The sequence below is a fragment of the Tauraco erythrolophus genome, chromosome 11, assembly GCF_009769465.1.
Source record: "Tauraco erythrolophus isolate bTauEry1 chromosome 11, bTauEry1.pri, whole genome shotgun sequence".
Classification (NCBI taxonomy): domain Eukaryota; kingdom Metazoa; phylum Chordata; class Aves; order Musophagiformes; family Musophagidae; genus Tauraco; species Tauraco erythrolophus.
Genome location: NC_141475.1, coordinates 14,158,753 through 14,178,293, shown reverse-complemented (window position 1 = coordinate 14,178,293; position 19,541 = coordinate 14,158,753). Strand labels below are relative to the sequence as shown.

The following is a 19,541-nucleotide window of genomic DNA, read 5'->3' as shown; positions in this document are numbered from 1 at the left end:
AAAACGATTACAGAGCTGGGGGATGGGTAGGGCACTTGCATGTGGCCCTGCTGATGTCCCTGTTGCGTACCTGCTGGTCCCCCTCTGAATGACCATGGGAGGATGCCACTGCCTTTGGGACTGTTTTACAGGTTAGTAGCTATTGTGATCAGTGTCCTCAGTCTCTTACAGGTTCTGTCATGATTTATCAGGTAGCCTTGTTTTTCAGTGTGGCTGATTTTGTTGGCATGAATGCTTCTAGATGCTGCACTGCACTGAGAAGGCTTTGGATGAGTCTTTCCACCTTAAACAAGACTGGATCCCTGCTGCGGGGAAGGAGTTGCAACTCAAAGTTTCACTGTGTTTCCCAGGAACCTGTAATTCTCCGAGAGGACAAAATGTTTCTACCATTCTTGCCAGCCTTTTCTGTCTTGTTCCACGTCTCCATATGTCACGTACTGAGGTTGACCTCCTGGTGGCCTTGGGAAAAAGGGAGGTCACTAACCTTCCTCTAAACTTTCCCCACAAATATGTTTTACAAGAGAAAATTGAGGACTTCAGATGGTGTTATGATTTTTTTCTGCTTACTTACTACACTGTCTACACTATAGATTGAAAATTATTTGTCTCTGAAGTTTGACTTGAAGCTTGACCACTGAACTTGGAAGACTGAGAACCTTTCCTAGTATGACTATGCTGTACTAAAGCACCCCAGAAGCCTGAGCTCTAGGTACAAAGCCTATTGGCTTTGCAGATTTGTCCAAAACATCATGCCATGTAGTCTTCCAGATTTTATAAGTTCCAAAAACATGGTGTTCAAAACCCACAAAAAGTGGGTGTGGGTTGGTTTGTTTTTTTTTTTTTTAACATGTAATTCACTATAGCGCTTGGCTAGGGAGGAGTTTTGTTTAACTGATTTTAGCAGCCAGCTGTATATTGGGGAACCTATCCTTTCCTTATTCAGAAGTGTTCCAGAGGGATTTCAGAAAAACTGGAGTTTGCAGTTTATATTAGCAATACCCTGATCCACCAAGGTCTCTTACCCTTCCTGTTCCTAAAGTGATTATGTTAACTTTTAAAGGTCTCATTCAGAATGTTTTTCTAATACAAATTTTGAAACAATTATTAGCTTTTTGCTTTTTTCTGAAGGAGACACATTTGAATAAATGGTGGTAGCAGGCAATTGCTTGATTCTTATTTGGTTAAGAAATGTCTTTCTCATGTTTTTGCAGTGATGTCATTGTGCTGAATGCTGCTTCAGACATGGAAAAATTATGATGCTGGAATTGCTGGCTTGCTATGCTTCAATGTGTTACTTCTCTGTTAACATCTGTTTTCAATAAGGGTCTCCTTTAAAAAGCCTCTTGTTTTTGAATACTAGCAAAAAGTGGTTTTTTTTCTTATTCCAGGTGCTTGGAAAAGGTGAAGAATGGAAAGGTGGTGAGCTGCCTAACTCTATTGGTGGAGGGCAGAAAGTTCGACTGCTGAAAGAAGGCATGGAAAGCTATGCTGATCAAAAGGACTTGGTTGTAATGTTTGTTGAATGGTGAGCAAACCTGGCTTGTTGCCTTTACATTTTAGTCTGAGTAGGCATGCAAAAGTAGCTGCTGTGACATGCTGGAAGTTGCATGTTGCTTTTCCCCATCCCTGTTTATTTGAGAGAGTTTGTTTCCATTTTTCTTCATTCATAAAAATAGTAGATTGCTCTTGGAGCAAGCGTTACTTTTTTTAATGGATTTGCAGATGTAAGAGTTGTTCATAGCTCTGCTGCCTCGAGGGGATAAAAAAATGCTATTGGGAGCTGACAGGCTTTTAGGCAAGCATTTGTCCTCTCCCTGCTCAGCTGCGGTGAGGGCAGGACATGGCTGCAGGCTGGGAGTGTGCGACAGAGGGGGAGCAAAAGCAGCTCCAGAAATAAAGTGGCCAGTAAGGACCAGAACGTGATCTTGTTCCATGAAGTAAGTGATATGGAGGAAGCTGGAAAAGGGGCCCCTGAGGGAAGTACTTAACAGGAGACCTTCTTGTACATGCTGGAGAACTGAAACAAGAGGCTTGGTGCCAGATATATCCCTGGTGTCAGCGCTGTCTGTGCGATGGAAGGATAGAGAGACAGTGCTGCTGCAGATGCCAGATGATAGCTCGTAGCACAGCAATGCTTGAACATTCTCACTGGAGGCCAGATAGATTTCTCCCTGTTACAGAGAACAGGAAGCTCAAACATGTTCAAATCCCACTTTTTCCATTGCTTCACTCTGTTTCTTTCCCCCTCCTCCTCTTCTTTTGCTCCTGTGACAAGAGCATGATCAGAGCAGCTGAGAATCTAGCTCACAGCAGCCACCAAGCTCTTCCACGCTAGCGTTAAGCAGAGCAGGGTCACAGCTCTAAAACAATTGCTGGAAAGAAGGCATGGGACCAAGTCTTAAGTCAGGGATAAAAAGCCCCGATTGCAGACAGGCAACCTTGGGGAGGTAGCCGAGTGTGAGCTTGGAGAGATTCGCGCATGGATTCACACTGTTGTTACTAAATCACGTTGGAATATCTGCTCCAGAATTTTCTTTCAGCTTTTAACCTGCTTATTTATTTTAAAAATTTGATGGCTGAAGAATTTTAGGGACCCTTTTGCAAGGTGGAGGTTCGGCAGGATTTGTACAGCAGGCATCGTCACAAGAGATAGTGGTGTGATGGCTGGAGCACCTCTGCTACGAGGCAGGTTGCAGGAGCTGGGATTGTTCAGCCTTGAAAAGAGAAGACTTCGGGAGGACCTAATAGCTGCCTTCCAATTCCTGAAGGGAACCTACAGGAAGGCTGGGGAGGGACTTTTTGCAAGAGTGTCCACTGATAGGACAAGGGGAAATGGGTTTAAGTTGAAGGAGAACAGATTTAGATTAGATTTTAGGAAGAAATTCTTCAGTACGAGGGTGGTAAGACTTTGGAATAAATTGTCCACAGAAGTTGTGGATGCCCCCTCCCTGGAGGTGTTCAAGGCCGGATGGGATGGAGCCTTGAGTAGCCTGGTCTAGTTGAGAGGCGTCTCTGCCCATGACATGGAGGTTGGATTAGATGATCTCTGAGGTCCCTTCCAGCTTATGCCATTCTATGATTCTGTGATTTACTGGAAAGTTCATTTGTTATTTTGTGTAAGTTAAGAGTTTAGGAAAGTTAGAGTAGCCTGTTAAACTGGCAGCAAATTTAAAGATGCTACTCAGTTTTCTTTTTTAATTTTACCACTTGTGATAAGTAGAAGATAGAGCTAGAAAGGCAATGTCTAAATAATCTGATCCAAATTATAAACAAGCTTTATAGGGGAAGTTTATTACGCTGAATATTTTCTTTGTACACTTAACTGACAGTAAATTAAGAGTGTTTGGAGGTACACATTCAGTTTTTGAATTTTTTTCTTATTGACTTGATCAGTTTTGCATTTGGTAAGCGGAAAAACTATTTTTCTAAAAGTAGATATATTACATGTTTGTTCATGGTGTTGTCCTACTGATCATGCAATAACTGAAACTTTTTAAGATTGGTTCAGGAGATTTTATGTTCTTTACTAAACGCTCAAATGAATCAAATGTTTCCCACATGGTTGCTGCTTACAATGAATTCCTTTGTTTTCAAATTTATTATCCTGATTCATTATTATTTTCTCCCTATATGGTAAAATATGCAAATTTGTTAGCAAATTTGGGTATAGCTCAAGTTCTTTTCCAACATAGTTTATTCTCTTGAGGGGCAGGCTTTCTGCTCACATGGATGAGAGTACGGAGGACCACGTGTGTCAAAGTGCAGATGCCATAATCTTTCTTGCCGTGAAAAATCACAGGATTTAACTTCTCCCAGGTTCCTGAAGTCCATAATCCCAAGTACATATTGATTTAAAGCTGGTGGAACTGATTCCAGATAGGAGGAATAAATAGTTTGCCGATTCTAGCATTATATTTTAATTCTAATGAGCTTTTAATTTCCAGGAATCCTGGTTTGCAGTTTAATTGTTGATCAATGTAGCAGTGAGTTTGGAAAAGACAAATACAGTGAACTTCCTTTAGTTTTCAAGTGTTTTTCATTATATTCATTGTGAAGCATTTGGAATATTAATCTTTGGAATAGGGAAAGGAAATGTCTGGTTTACTTACCGTAACTAGACAAATCGTTTCTAGTGAACTGTTTACTTAACAAACTTAGCTTCTAGCTTTTTTTTTTTGAGTAGTTTCTTATATAGCTCTCAATTCTAAAAATGGTTTGAACTTCTGTGGATGGCTTGTGTCTAGGTACCGATAGCAAAACACTTTGCCTGCAAATGGAACGCTATTTAAATTAGACTTGTTTTTGCAAGAGCTAACTACTGGTTTACTTTGGACCATTTCAGATTGAGCTGGCTAACGGCCAGTGTAGACTGGATAAAATGGCTGATGCTGTGACTGTTGATCCAGAACTCCCACAGCCATCAATTTGTAGCATGGAAGACTTTTGAAGCCTTTCAGATTTTTTTGTTGTTGTTGTTTTTATTTTTTTTAATCATTATTATTATCTATTTATTAAACATTTGCCAGAAAGTAAGGGATGGTTACATTTTCTACATATCTCAAAGTGGTTAAGGTGTGATCCCAGTGGGGATACAATGTAAATGACAAAATGGCTGTGTGGCTGAACAGTCCAGTTAAATAAGATGAGATATGGGACCAGAATTGCTGGTTGCTAGTAAGCCCTCTCTCATTTGTATTTTGAGCTCTTAACCTGCAGCCTCAATAGTAACAGTCCTTGTTATTATAAAAGTTGTGGATACAAGAGTTGTATGTTCAATTTTGGAGGACCTGAGCCACTGTCTCTCTGTCTCACTGTGCTGCTATGAGGGCTGGATGTGTAGCTGGGGTGCTTTGCTGCTCTAAAAGAAAAGGAGGAACGAGTGGATTTCAGCCTGAAGCATCTGCCATCTGGGAGTTTCAGGAAATGGGACTGGAGTTGTGGAAACTTGCTTTTTTTTTTGGTTCCCTCCCCACCCCCCGCCCCACCCCCCAGCCCTGCTTTGCTTTCTACTTAATCAGAAGGATTTATGAAGAATAAATAAAAGTGTAGCTGAGCTTTTCCAGCTTTCCAAGGCAGCCTGCTTTTTCCTGGATACATCCATTTTATCCTCTATCAAATTTTGAGGCCCTGTTTAAAGTATGTCATGTGCATTACCCGTAACAACAGTATGAATTGTCAAGGATAGTCCTGGGACTCATTTTGTGATGATCTTAGTGGTGTAAACCTGCGGTGAATCCTCTCTTACAGTAGGAGTTCAGTGCTGGATAGACGTAAATAATAATAATAATTGGTAATGCAGTTTAGCAGCTCTGTACCGTGCTTTGTATTGTAAACTGTGCTGTATTAAGTAGCATATCCCTTTCACAAGCAGAGCCTGTGGCTAGCCCAGCATGTTGCTCAACTTTGGCTTTCTTTTCCAGAATGACAGTCCTTGGAAGCAATGTTCCAGGGGTGTTTGGTTCCTTCCCGCAGCTGTAAGTCATTGCAGCAGCAGCACTAACCTGATCAAAGAGGAGAAGCACAGCCTGCCATAAGCTATTAAGTTAAAGCCTCAGACAAATCTCTGTTTTTGTCTGTCTTCAGCTTGTCTCCTGTTTCTTGCTTGTTCTTCATACTCATTCTGGCTTCAAATCGGGCTACACCAATTGAATGGAAAAGGGAGGGAAGTGTATTCCTGTATATTTGGGCAGAAACAGGCAGTTTTTACAAAACTGGGGAAGCTCCAAAATGTACAGTATTTTTTTTTTCATACATTCTTCTGCCAAAGTTACAGAAAAACAAAACAGAGTTTTTGGAAACCCGCTTACTTTATATAGACTCCATAACACACTTCCTCTCCAGGGTTCATACTTTGCTCTGTGGTGAAAATCTTCTCTTTTGCATTTGCAAGCCAGCTGCTGTTCAGTTGTCTTAGGGCAATAGCATGAAATCCCCTTTGAAGAAAGGATGTTTAAAATAATTTCAGAACTGTAATAAAGAAGTACCAGAAGACAGTAACAGTTGATCTGTTGGCACTATTGCTGAATAATACATTATAATACAAAAAGTTCCGTGTACTGCAGATGGGGGTACTGCTGTCCTTTGTCTTAGCCCAGGTAAAAGACTTTGCAAGAACAAAATCTTGGTCAAGGTTAAACCTTTTGATTTTTGATAGCTGTACCATTCCTTTACCGTATGTCAAGGCTGATGATTTTCAGTTACTAAGGTAGATGTGTGGAATAAGAACATACCTGTATTCACATGAAGAAGCTGTAAGACTGAAATGCTGCTGTTAAACCCAAATATTCTGCTTCTTCAGCCAGATACTAATCTATGACATTATTCTAATATTCATAGAATCATCATAGTATGATTTGGATTGGAAAGGACCTTAAAGATCATCTAGTTCTAACCCCCCTGCCAAGGGCAGGGACACCTTCCACTAGGCTAGGTTGCTCAAAGCCCCATCCAGCCTGGCCCTGAACACTTCCAGGGATGGGGCATCCACAGCTTCTCTGGAGAATGTGTTCCAGTGCCTCATCACCCTCATAGTGAAGAATTTCTTCTTTACATCTAATCTAGATCTCCCCTCTTTAGTTTAAAGCCATTACCCCTTGCCCTGTCACTACATGCCCTTGTAAAAAGTCCCTCTCCAGCTTTCCTGTAGGCCTCCTTTTAGTACTGGAAGTCTGCTAGAAGGTCTCCTCAGAGCCTTCTCTTCTCCAGGCTGAACAACCCCAACTCTCTTAGCCTGTCTTCATAGGAGAGGTTCTCCATCCCTCTGACCATCTTTGTGGCCCTCCTCTGGACCCACTCCAACAGCTCCATGTCCTTCTTATGTTGGGTACTCGAGAGCTGAAAGCAGTACTTCAGGTGGGGTCTCACAAGAGCAGAGTAGAGGGGCAGAATCACCTCCCTTGACCTGCTGGCCATGCTTCTTTTGATGCAGCCCAGGATATGGTTGGCTTTCTGGGCTGCAAGCGTATATTGCAAGCTTGTGTTGAGATTCTCTTCAGCCAACAGCAAGTTCTTCCCCTTAGGGCTGCTCTCAATCCATTCTCTGCCCTGACTAATGTGCAGGACCTTGCACTTGGCCTTGTTGAACTTCATGAGGTTTGCACAAGCCTAGGTCTCAAGCCTGTCAAGGTCCCTTCCCTCTTCTGTGGTGACCACACTACACAGCTTGGTGTTGTCAGCAGACTTGCTGAGGATGCTCTCAATCCCACTGTCCATGTTGCTGACAAAGGTTTTAAACAACGCCACTCCCAATATGAACCCCTGAGGAACACCACTCGTCACTGGTCTCCACTTGGACATCGAGCTGTTGACCACAACTCTTTGAGCGTGACCATCCAGCCAATTCCTTATTCATTGAGTGGTCCATCTGTCAAATCCATGTCTCTCCAATTTAGAGACAAGGATATTGTGTGGGCCAGTGTAAAATGCTTTGCACAAGTCCAGATAGATGATGTTAGTTGCTCTTCCCTTATCTACCAATGCTGTAACCCCATCGTAGAAGGCCATCAAATTAGTCAGGCAGGATTTGCCCTTAGTGAAGCCATGCTGGCTGTCACCAGTCACCTCCTTATTTTCTATGTGCATTAGTGTAGTTGCCAGGAGGATCTGCTCCATGATCTTGCCAGGCACAGAGGTAAGACTGACTGGCCTGTAGTTCCCTGGGTCTTCCTTTTTTCACTTTTTAAAAATGGAGGCTATGTTTCCCCTTTTCCATTCACTGGGAACTTCACTGGACTGCCATGACTTCTCAAATATGATTAATAGTGGCTTAGCAACTTCATCTGCTAGTTCCCTCAGGATCTGTGGATGCATCTCATCAGGTCCCATGGACTTGTGCACCTTCAGGTTCTGTAGAAGGTCTCAAACCTGATCTTCTCCTACAGTGAGTGGTTCTTCATTCTCCCAATCCCTGCCTTTGCCTTCTGTGACTTGGGCAGTGTAGCTAGAGCACTTGCCAGTGTAGACTGAGACAAAGAATTCATTGGGTACCTCAGCCTTCTCCATATCCTGAGTAACCAGGACTCCCCTTTCTTTTGAGAGAGGGCCCACGTTTTCCCTAGACTTCCTTCTATCAGCAGTGTATCTATAGAAGTCTTTCTTGTTGCCCTTGATGTCACTGGCCAGATTTAATTCCATCAGGGCTTTAGCTTTCCTAGCCTGATCCTTAGTTGCTTGGATGATGGGTCTATGTTCCTCCCAGGCTGCTTGTTCTTGCTTCTACCCTCTGTAGGCTTCGTTTTTGTGTTTGAGTTTGTCCAGGAGATCCTTCTTCATCCATGCAGGCCTCCGGACGTTTTTGGCTGCCTTCCTCTTTGTCAGGATGCATCACTTGAGCTTGGAGGAGGTGATCCTTGAATATTAACCAGCCTTCTTGGGCCCCTCTTCCCTCCAGGGCTTTATCCCATGGTACTCTACCAAACAGGTCCCTGAAGAGGCCAAAGTCTGTTCTCTTGAAGTCCAGGGTCGTGATGTCCTTGATATGAGCCCCTGGTAAGCCGCGCATCTCTCTAGAGACTGTGTCAGGTCAGCAAATAAGTGCCTCTGTACCTCTCAGAAGAGAGTCGCCTACTACTATCACCTGCCGCCTCTTAGTTGTGCAGGTTGTTATGCTGGTAGCAGACCGGTCTGTCTTCCAGCTCCAGTGTCTCTCCTGATGTGATGGGTCTTTCCTCTTCAGTTTGCAGAGTGGTGAAGTGGTTCTGCTTTGGGGAACAGTTCGGCTTCTCAGGCTTTGGGAGAAGTCTCTTCCTCCCGCTGGTCCTTGCTGTTGCAAGCGTCCGGTCTTCTGCGTTATTGGCCCCTCTCACTTCTGTGTGCTGGTGGGGGAGTTTTCAGCTGTGTCATGTCAGGTGTGTGGTTTCATACTGTGTAAAATGAACCTTGAAGTCGTTTGCGTATTAATGCTTTTGTATGTAGGTCTCAAGTACAAACAAAGGAACCTTATACTCTGAATAATTTAATTATTTATACATATTTTGGGATTTAGGTTTGGTGGTGGTGTGTGTTTTTTTTCAGAGGCATTGAATTAGCTATGGATCAACAACGAGAAACCACTAGGCTTGTGATACTGCATTCTTACATGACCTTTGCTAAACCCGTGTGTGTTTCTTTCTGTTTTGGGGTAGTGCTGACCTTTGGCTGTGGGTAATTGCTGTTTTTAGAGATGAGCGCTCCACCTTTAGGTCTTTGTCAGTCAAATCTGATGAACATGTGAAGGCAGATGAAGTTTTTCATAAATGTGAAGTTTAGAGCCTTCTGAAGTCTTCAGCAGATTAAAGAGATTGAAGGAGAAATCTATATATTATCAGGATGCAACACAGTTTAAGTTTATGGGCAGTAAGACTTTATTGAGAAATATTTAAGTACATTCTTGATAAGAATTTTCAGAAGAAAGTCAGTGCCGTTGTGTTCTGGAACGAGATTGTTGAGAGTTCCCCAATGAGTCACCTAAATCATCTTTCAGTCCCTACTCTTATTTCATAGAAATTTCATAGAAATTTCATAGAAATTTCATAGAAATTTCATAGAAATTTCATAGAAATTCTAGGTTGGAAAAGACCTTAGAGATTATCCAGTCCAACCGTCCCTAATCCTCCATTAAACCATATCCCTAAGCAGTTCATCCACCCTTTTCTTAAACACATCCAGGGATGGGGACTCAACCACCTCCCTGGGCAGCCTATTCCAGTGGCTGACAACCCTTTCAGAGAAGAAATACTTCCTAACATCCAACCTGAATCTCCCCTGACTAAACTTATACCCATTTCCTCTTGTCCTATCACCCATCACTAATGTAAAGAGCCCTTCCTAATGTTACGGCCTACAAGTATTTGTAGGCCGTAAATCTGCTAAATTAAGTTATTTAATCTGCTAAATTTTGATTTTGGATTTTTTTGGTTATTCTTAAACACATAAACAGTTTTCTAAAGGGGAAAATATATTTTTTACTCAAAAATACATGAAATGTGAAAATCACTTTCAGGTAGACAAAATCTGAAGGAAAAAGAATGTCCAAAATGTGGAAGGTTTTTTTAAAAAAAAACATAAATAGAAGGGGAAACTGTATTGGATAAATAGTATTGATTGAAGGTTTTCTTCTAGAAACGTATAGGATTTTTACATGGTGGTAAAACATGATTTAATGAGTCATTTTTCAGAATAAAAGGGCTGTCTGTATGATTTTTGAAAATTGAATAGTGCAACCACTTGTTGTTTTGAACATAGAAGCATTAAACTTAAACTTATCTAATGGATATATTTTCTTTATTTTCAGCTATGATGTTATTTTTGCGGGGGGCCCTGAAGAACTGCTAAAGAAATTTCAAGAATCTAATCATAAAGTGGTGTTTGCAGCGGATGGATTAATTTGGCCAGATAAAAGGCTAGCTGACAAGTATCCTGTTGTTCGGAGTGGAAAACGATTCCTGAACTCAGGAGGCAAGTGTGATTCTTGCACACATGACTCACTTCTGTTACCTGCTCTCTGTATTTGTATGTGGAACTGTTTCTGAATTCCCCCAGTATAAAATCAAGGACTGGATTTACTGTCCTTCTCTTCTACTCTTTCTCCCAACTTGAATTGTTCCTTTTCTGTGCTCAAGAATAGTTTTCATTCAAACTTACATAGTATTTTCTGGCAATTACTTGTAAAAAGCAGGTAAATAAAGTAACAGCCTAGCAAGCAGCTGTGCATTGTAATGAAATGCTGTGCAGGGATGACCCAATTGCCACCAGTTGTTTCTGAAGTAGAGTCAATCTTGTGTACAAGCCCAGTCAAAGCAGTACCTGCTATTTATACGCCCAGTTCACCTGGGCCACAGAATTTCCTGACTTGGCTACCTTGTTCTCGAGGAGCTCTGCATACAGTGTGGATGTGCTGGTAGGTCTGCCTGGCCCATCAGCATAGTTTAGGCAGTTCATTCCAAGAGAAGTGTGAGTGACTCTTCTTAATCTCAATGACGTGGTAATTCTGGAGTTCTCCTTTAAATGCCAGCTTTGATAATAATTTTGCAGTTAATTAATGCATACACTGACACTGTTTAACTGCTAGAGAGCACAGTATGTCACTTCTCCTAGGTACCTGGTGATGGGCAGCATGTAGATCTGAGAGTTATCCACATTCCTTTCCCTCCCTTCTTTACACACCTATCTGCCCTATCTTTTTTGTTTTGACTTAACGTATGTTGGTTTTCAGTTGAATTCTCTTTGTAGTTCTGGCAATATTGGATTCAGGCTTCTCTGCCAGCAAATGAAACTTTTTCCACAGATGAGTTTCTTGGGAACAGTAGTAATCTAATCTCCTGCTTTCGACTTCTCAGGTCCATCCTAAACAGATCTGTTTCCTATTTTTTTTCTCTTAAAATAGCATTAGTGTAAAAGTAACCCTTAATTATGAACTGTTCAAAACAGAACTGGTACATACCACAGGAACGGATTTTAAGCCAAATTGTATGAATTTTCTACTCTTCTTTTGCTGGCACCAAACAGTCAGAATGAAGTCATTGACTGGTGGACAGTCTTGTCAGAGTAGTGCTTTTTTATGGAAATAACTTATGTGTGTGTGATATTGCAGGATTTATTGGTTATGCTCCATATATAAATCGTATTGTGCAGCAATGGAATCTGCAGGATAATGATGATGACCAGCTGTTTTACACCAAAATCTATGTTGACCCATTGGCAAGGGTAGGTAGTGACTGGCTTTCTCATTTCGTTCTGCTTGAAATAACATGCTGCTCCTCATAAAACATCAGGAGATGAAAATGAAAGGAAAACTGTCTCTTTACTCGAGTGCTATGTTGACGATTGTGTTTGTTCTCCGGAGGTTCCTACTGTCGGAGTGATGAACAGGCTTCCAAAGGGTCATGGCTTGATGTATTATTTCAGGCTGTCTGCAGATCCAGGCAGGTTGTGCTTTGTTGTTAGAAATAATAGCTCTGAGGTGTATGATTGGACACATTCATCTCAATGAGGGTCCCATGTTTTTGGCAGTTTGACAGCTGGAGAACACGACATTTTTCCAGGGTGTCACTGAACTACTTGCTGATCCACTGTTTTATATTTTGGCTTGCTGCCATTTCAGATCCTGCCTGCAACTGCCTCTCGCTCTTCAGCTTTTTGTGCAGATACGTTCAATAAAGCTGCATCATAAATTTTTGGTGAGGTCTTCTCCATGCCTTAGCTTAACAAAGTTCTCTACTGAGTAGTGGCATTAAAACATTATAGATGTCAGAGGCATGGCCTTGATGCTGGAAAAATAGGGCTGAGAAAAGTTAACAATGTATAGATGTAAAAAGACTTTTAGAAACTGATATTGCAATTTTGAGATTGATTTTGAGCATTTATATGCTTAAGGCAGATGTGAAGTTTTTCAAATACACGTACATTTTTTCATTGAGTTACCTCTGAAACATCAGGCATTTTTAGATACAAGTACAAAACCAGAATAAGAATAGAATAGTTCCAGTTGGAACGGACCTACAATGATCATTTCGTCCAACTGCCTGACCAATATGGGGCTGACCAAAAGTTAAAGCATGTTAAGGGAATTGTCCAAGTGCCTCTTAAACAATCGACATGCTTGGGTCATCAACCACCTCTCTAGGAAACCTGTTCCAGTGTTTGACCACCCCATTGGTAAAGAAATGCCTCCTAATGTCCAGTCTAAATCTCCTCTGGCGCAGCTTTGAACCATTCCTACGTGTCCTATCACTGGATACCAGGGAGATCAACACCTCCCTTTCCACTTCCTTTCTTCAGGAAGCTGTAGAGAGCAATGAAGTCACCCCTCAACCTTCTTTTTTTCAAACCAGACAAACCCGAAGTCCTTAGGTGCTCCTCATAGGACATACCTTCTAGCTCTTAATGTTTGAATTGGTTTTCTGCAAGTTAAATCAGATGCTGGATAGGCAATTGAAAGGACAGGATGTAGAGAAGTTAAAGGTGACTCTGCACCAAAGTCAGAAGTAATATAATTAGCTGTCCAAACGGATTGTCTTCTAGACAAAGAAGTGTCCTTCTGCACAGTGCACTACTCTACTGTGATTCAAAATGCCTCCATGGCACTTAGCTTGGGATACTGTACTACACTTCAGCACTAATTCTCTGTACGGTAAGGTTCAATGCTGTAGAATATGTAACAAAATCTTGGAAGACCAAAACAGAGTATGTTATCTGTATAAAGGTTCTTAAGTGTGTTTTAAAGGTTATATACTTTGATCAACATGTTAAAACTTCAAAACACAGTCCTTCAGATAATCTAGGTAGGATTAATAATACAATATTAAGAACATGTTTTAAAACCACTGGTGTTCTCTATTCTGACATGATACTTAAATTTGGCTTTTGTGTTTTTGAGACTATGAAACACAGTATGTTTTGTTGCTTGGCCAAGACTTGTTAATTTTTATTTTTTTTTTAAGATAAAACAAACTTTCTTTACAAACCAGATTGTAGTTTCTTTGGAGAGTTATGATGACCTTTATCCTTCAAGTTTAGATAAAGTTTTTGCATATATAAAACTGATTGCTATACAGCTGCACAACTCAGGGATATAGAAAAGTTTAAAAATATAAAACTAAGAATTATATCTAAGAGCTGAATATATAGAGAAATTTTGCCTGATTACTTGCTGCCACTGCAGTATAACATTACCGTAAAAACATTGGCTTTTAGAACGTCTCAACATCTTTAATGCCTTTATTTCAGGAAAGCATTAAAATTACTTTGGACCACAAATGTACAATTTTCCAGACCCTAAATGGAGCCGTTGGTAAGCGTATGATTTGCACATTGTGTGTTTTATTAACTGTTATTAACACTTCTATTGCTTAACTATGAATATCATTCCCAAAATATATGCTTGTTTTAAAGAAATATTTGCATGGGTAAACCTGATTACCAGATTAGTTGCAGATCTTTTGGGTTTAATATTAATTGATTTCTCCCATTGATAAAATATTTGATTTAAAATAGAAAAAATAGTTTTCAATAAGTGAAGATAGCAATAAACACAAAGTTAAAAACCGTTTTTCCATCTGCCTTTCGCAAACTTAATTGCAGGAGTAAGATTGATAATTAAAATTGCATTTTAGATGTTCTTAAGCAAATGGCTATGCATAATGAAATGAAAAATAACGTAGAATTTCCTTTATTCAACTGTCATGAATTTAAATTGAAAAATGGCCTCTGTGCAAACTTCCTTTCGTGCTTTTAACCTCCAATTATGGAACAGCTTTTTATACTCAGATCGCATCTGAAATAACTGTGATTTCTCTATAAATAGCATTTGCACAAAATTATTTTAAAATAGATTTTATTAAAATACTGAAGTCTGCTGTGGCAAACTCTGAGGTTTGATGTAGTCTTATTTAGCATGAAGAGCTTAAAATTCAAGATCTAGTGAAAAAAATGAACAAAATCTTCCAAATAAGTAACATTGACAAGGATAGCAACAGCAAGGTATTTTGTATCAGCAAGAACTTACAGAACTCTGAAACTTTAGCTTTTATTTATAAACTGTTATTGCTGTATGATATTTGTTGGTTTGCAGATGAAGTCCTTTTGAAATTTGAAGAAGGAAGAGTAAGAGCAAGGAATTCAGTGTACGACACATTACCAGTCACTGTTCATGGAAACGGTCCAACTAAAGTGAGTGACTGTTCTTATTTTTGTGCAAAGACAGCAATTTTAATAGAGGCAAAAACAATGATGAAAGAGTCTGGAACAGTCATAGCACACCACCGCTGCTTGTTTCCAATTAATGTTAATAAGAATTGCAAGGATAAAACCCCCATTCTAATAGCTCTCTCCATTGTGTTATTCTGCTGTCACTGTAACTTGATATCACTGCTGAAACAACTCATTCTGCTCCCAAATTCATTGTAGCATGGGATATTAGAAGCGATTGAGCTTATGTTAATTTATTCACTATCACAAAACAGTTCTTAAAGCTTGTGAAGAATGTCTGTCTGGTTATTAAATGGTGATCAGAAGAATAGGTTTTCAGGGGGAGAAAAATCTAACCAAGAGTCATAGGGTGGGTACAAAACAGTAACACATCTGATCCTACCACAGACCTTGCTTTGCATACACACACACATATATAAAAAGATATTGTATATAGGCAAAAATATATATATGTGTGTGTGCGTGTATAGATACACACGCACAGCTGTCTTTTGGTGACACCTTCAGTGTCATGGATCGTTACCTACAATGTACCCATAGCTCATGAGCTTTGGGTTCGTGGTAGACCTCTGTCTGCCCTATGAAATAGCTGTTTTGGCAGATTCTGTCCATGTGTAAGGATACAGCGGTCCTGAGGACCTGGGACAGTTTCTCTGGGAGAAATGGCTCAGTTTTGGTGATATGGCAGTTGCATTTTTTTTTTGTTATATGACAAAGAAGTGTAAAGGTGTGTCATTTCTAATAGCCTCTGTTGGCTGCAAGTTTGGGCATGGCTACTTTCCAGCTTCTTCAGAATACATGTTCCTTACTACTGTAGCTCCTTATTTTCAGAAAAATGCGTCCCCAGAGAATGAAATAAAGTTTGAAACTCATTAATATCCCAATGACTGCTGCTGCTTAGTTTTTGCACTGTATTTCATCTTTGGAATTAGTGAATATAATGATGCCATTATCTGTTTGGCTTATTAACCACTCAGTAGTGGTGAAATATATGACCAATTTTTTCCATGTTGCTACAGTTATTTTTGCATCAATTAAATCTTCAGTTTATCTATCATCACTGGCTTTGCTGACACTTTGCCAATGAAAAGAAAGGTACTGTATTTTACAGTTGGGCAAGCAGTTTAGGTTGGAACTCCTTACACTAATCCATGAGTTACAATACATTAAACAAAACTCAATCTCTGCATGTGGTGATGTTGTTTTAAAAACGGAGGAAACTCGTGCTGTATATCACTTTGTCAATGTAATTAGCTTTTTATGTTTTAAACATGAATTAAGAGGACAATAGTATAGTAGGATTGGAAAAAGTTTTCACTACTTAGTAAATCAAATATCATGAAAGTAATTCCCAGAATAAACTCCAAGATAACAACTTCAAGAACCTTCTGTTTTGTATTTAATATCTTCAATTTGTAAATCAGTAAATATCACTGGTCAGAGACACTTCTTTAAATTGGATACCAAATTACCCTGTCATCCTGACATGCAATGTTTTTCTTTTTTTTTTTTTCCTCAAATGCTTTTTGTGAAATACTAATTTTTGTAGACTCTATTGTACATTACTGAAATTAAGGTCAAGCAATTCTATTTATGATCTTTCTAGAATGATTTTCAATAAGCATAAACAAACATCCAAAATATGATAAAATGCAGATTAAATATTGGACTGGAGTGTGTTTTCTATGCAAAATAATAGGTTTTTTCTAACGACAGTAGAGTAGGATTGAGTAGTAGCCTTCCCTCAGGCAGACTTTCCCCGGCATAAGAAATTGATTAACCATTGCAAATGGACGTAGAGAAGAGTGAAGTTCTGCACAAACTTTCCATGGAATCCAGGAGGACAGGGCAGCCCAGACAACCCATTGACAGAAGTAGAACATAATTTGTTCAGTGCCTATTCAAAATGTGTTAAGAAGCTAGATGCTGCTTTAAAATGTATTCCCCTGACTGACTTCTGAATCTTGGCATGATTTGTCAAAAATACACTGGCTGGGCATCTATCTTCTACATTTTCTGTGTGTTTTTCATACAGTAACTCTTTGTTTTGTATAAAGTGTTGATTATTCTCAGATTTGGGAACAGAATTAAACTATAATTATTTTTTTTTTTGGCTTGAAATCATACCTAGCAGCTTTTGAAAACTGAATGATCTATAGTCTGTGTTGTGTCTTGGAAGTCGTAGAAGCATGTAGTTGGTAGTTGTTACACTTGCAACAAATTTTTGGTTTAACTAAAGCAATAAATGTAGATGCTAGGAGAATATAATCTCTGCTTTGTAAATAAAAAGAAGAAAAATACTTTACTAGCTATTTTTGTATGTTTGTTTGTTGTGGAGTGTTTGGTTTTGTTTGTTTTGGTTTTTTTTTTTTCTCAAAAAAAAAGACAGTCAATTGTCTTTAGGCATAAGAGATTCAATAACTAAGCCTGAATTCTTTAAAAGGTACAAATCACCATTTGCATGCACCTTTCATTAATCTGAACTGTTCACTTATTTACCAGATTCACTTGAATTATTTGGGAAACTATATTCCTAATGCTTGGACACGGGAAACTGGTTGCAGTATTTGTGACTTAGACTTACTAGACCTGTCAACAGTAACGGTAAGAATAATCTTCGCTAGAACAATACCCTTTTGAATGCAGTTGATAGGCGTATAGTGATTTCTGAGGCCAAATGTCTTCAGTATGCAATATTATGTTTTGTAGACACCTCAGGACATTTTTTCTGGTGTATGAAACTGTAAAGATGGAATTTGACTTTACTGGAAATATAAATACTTTTAGAAATGATTTGTGCGTGCATTTTAATATAGATTTCCCCAATATTACTGAAGATGATCTCACCCCTCAAAGCCCTCCAGATCCTTACCTCTGTTCACTGAGACTGAATGAATCATTTTTGAATCATGCAAGATTGAAGTGAATAATTAGAATTTCTGGGGAGGTAGAAAAACTCTTTAGATATTTCCAATTTTTAACTGCAGACCTACAAAAAACTTGATATGCATCAATTTAACAATTTTTGTTACGAATAGAGGTTAATAGTTAACTGTACCATGCTTACAGTTACAAAATAATAATAGAACAAATCTGATGTAATTGACATGGAATATCAGTTCAGTCTTCAGAATTCCTATAGGACAAACATACACATACACGTGGCATATGTGTGTGTATATCCAATATTTGGGAATGTATTTTGGCTCTTTGACTCCAAGCATGTCGTCTTTAGTGTCTTTATGAATATTTCAGCTTGTAATTAGTAAATTTTAGGCAGAGTAAATACTCAGATCTACCGTGTGGAAATGTAAGGCTTGTACTTAAAAGAACATTCTGATTATACTTAACAGGCTGTTTCCAGCAGCTGTTTCTTTTCTGTTCTGTATTGAAGGTTTGAATGAGAACAGGTCTTAAGTCATGTTGCAGACAGCATGAAAGAAGTAGTGGCTTGTTATCTTTGTAATGAAAGGACAAAGTGAAAGAGTTTGTGGACAATAAGCAGCTTATGGACTAAAATAAAAATTGAATAAAATAAAATAAAAATTATTGCTGTAATAACTTTCAGATTCTTTTTGTATCTTTTTTTACTTTTACTTTGAAGATACAACATTTGAATGGTGTTCTACTGAAGTAGTGTTTGCACTCCCAACATAACATTTACCTGAGGAAAAGAAGTTGTCTATGTTTTTCCTAATGGTGTTGGTAATTAAAACATGGTTGGGAAGCAGTTAAATCTTAAAAGCTAGTAATGGGGAGTAACTTGCAATGACTTACTGGATAGCTTCCTATAGTTTATGTACATCTGCTTGGAATGTGTCTTTCTTACAGTAATGCATCCTTTGGACTTCATACGTTGCTCACTCTGCCAGCAGAAATAACGAGACTTTTCCTTGGCCTCAGTGGAAGTGTTTACTTCAGGCATTTCTGAGTACAAGCAATATTTCATTTTCTGTACACGATTTCTGTTCAGGCCTGGCTGGTTGCTACTTAAAAAGAAATTTCCAGTGAAAAGAGCCATACCAGCTCTGTGCCTCTAATCATTCTTTCCGTATTGTTTTAACTTTCTGTATTGATACACTCAGATCTTCTAAGAATTTTTCTTGTTCTTCTCGTAAGCAAGTAGAGAATCAGATTTGTTGATCCCAACTACGTTTTGGACTTTAAGTTCCTTTAGATGAATTCTGGCATGAATGGGTCCTTGACTTGATGAGCTTAGGTGCTGCGAATTCAATGTTTTGGACTGGGCTTACCTACAGATCTTGACTTTAGCAGTGCAAAACAGATAAGCTCCACTGTTCAAGGAGTGAAATAATACTGATTTCCGTCATGAGCATAGGGATAGCATTCGTTCTGTGAAGGTCAAGGGTAGGTGCATGCAAGGTAGAGATGGGTGGAAGCATTGGCGTGGGTTGTGTAGGTTGGTCTGCAATGGATGAGCAGAAGAGCCCAAGGCTTTTACCAGGGTCAGTGTGAGCAGGTGCTGGGAGCATGGCCTGTGAAAAGCTGAGCTTTGGATTACCTGTGAAGGAACTGAGTGCCACATATGCAGAGTCTTTGGCTTAGTCCTTGTCCTTTTCACAGAAGCAGGACCTCCTGTGCTGATCAGCTGAGGTGCAGAAACACTCAGTAGCTGCTTTCTTCTGCTAATGTCAGCAGCCTGTGGGACTCCAAAATTAGCTCCCATACTGCTCGGAACAAAGCAGGGTCACAGAAAATAAGTTGAAGATGCACCTTGACTCAATAATTGTGAATTATTTCCACTTTTCTTAAGGATTTTTTTGCTAGAACCTAAATTAAATTGAACAGACTTAATCTTCCTAGAGCTACTTCTTGAATCCTGAAGCTTGTTACTG

At 39.4% G+C, this 19,541-nt stretch overlaps 1 protein-coding gene across 1 annotated transcript in view; it reads left to right on the top strand.

Annotated features, from left to right (window-relative positions):
* PLOD2 (procollagen-lysine,2-oxoglutarate 5-dioxygenase 2) overlaps positions 1–19,541 on the top strand; it is a 62,261-nt gene that overhangs the window by 21,948 nt on the left and 20,772 nt on the right. Inside the window, exons 5-10 of the mRNA XM_086618615.1 lie at positions 1,389–1,525; positions 10,271–10,434; positions 11,570–11,682; positions 13,705–13,768; positions 14,549–14,646; positions 17,188–17,289. Of these exons, the coding sequence (XP_086474741.1) occupies positions 1,389–1,525; positions 10,271–10,434; positions 11,570–11,682; positions 13,705–13,768; positions 14,549–14,646; positions 17,188–17,289 (678 nt within the window). The remainder of the gene's footprint in view (positions 1–1,388; positions 1,526–10,270; positions 10,435–11,569; positions 11,683–13,704; positions 13,769–14,548; positions 14,647–17,187; positions 17,290–19,541) is intronic.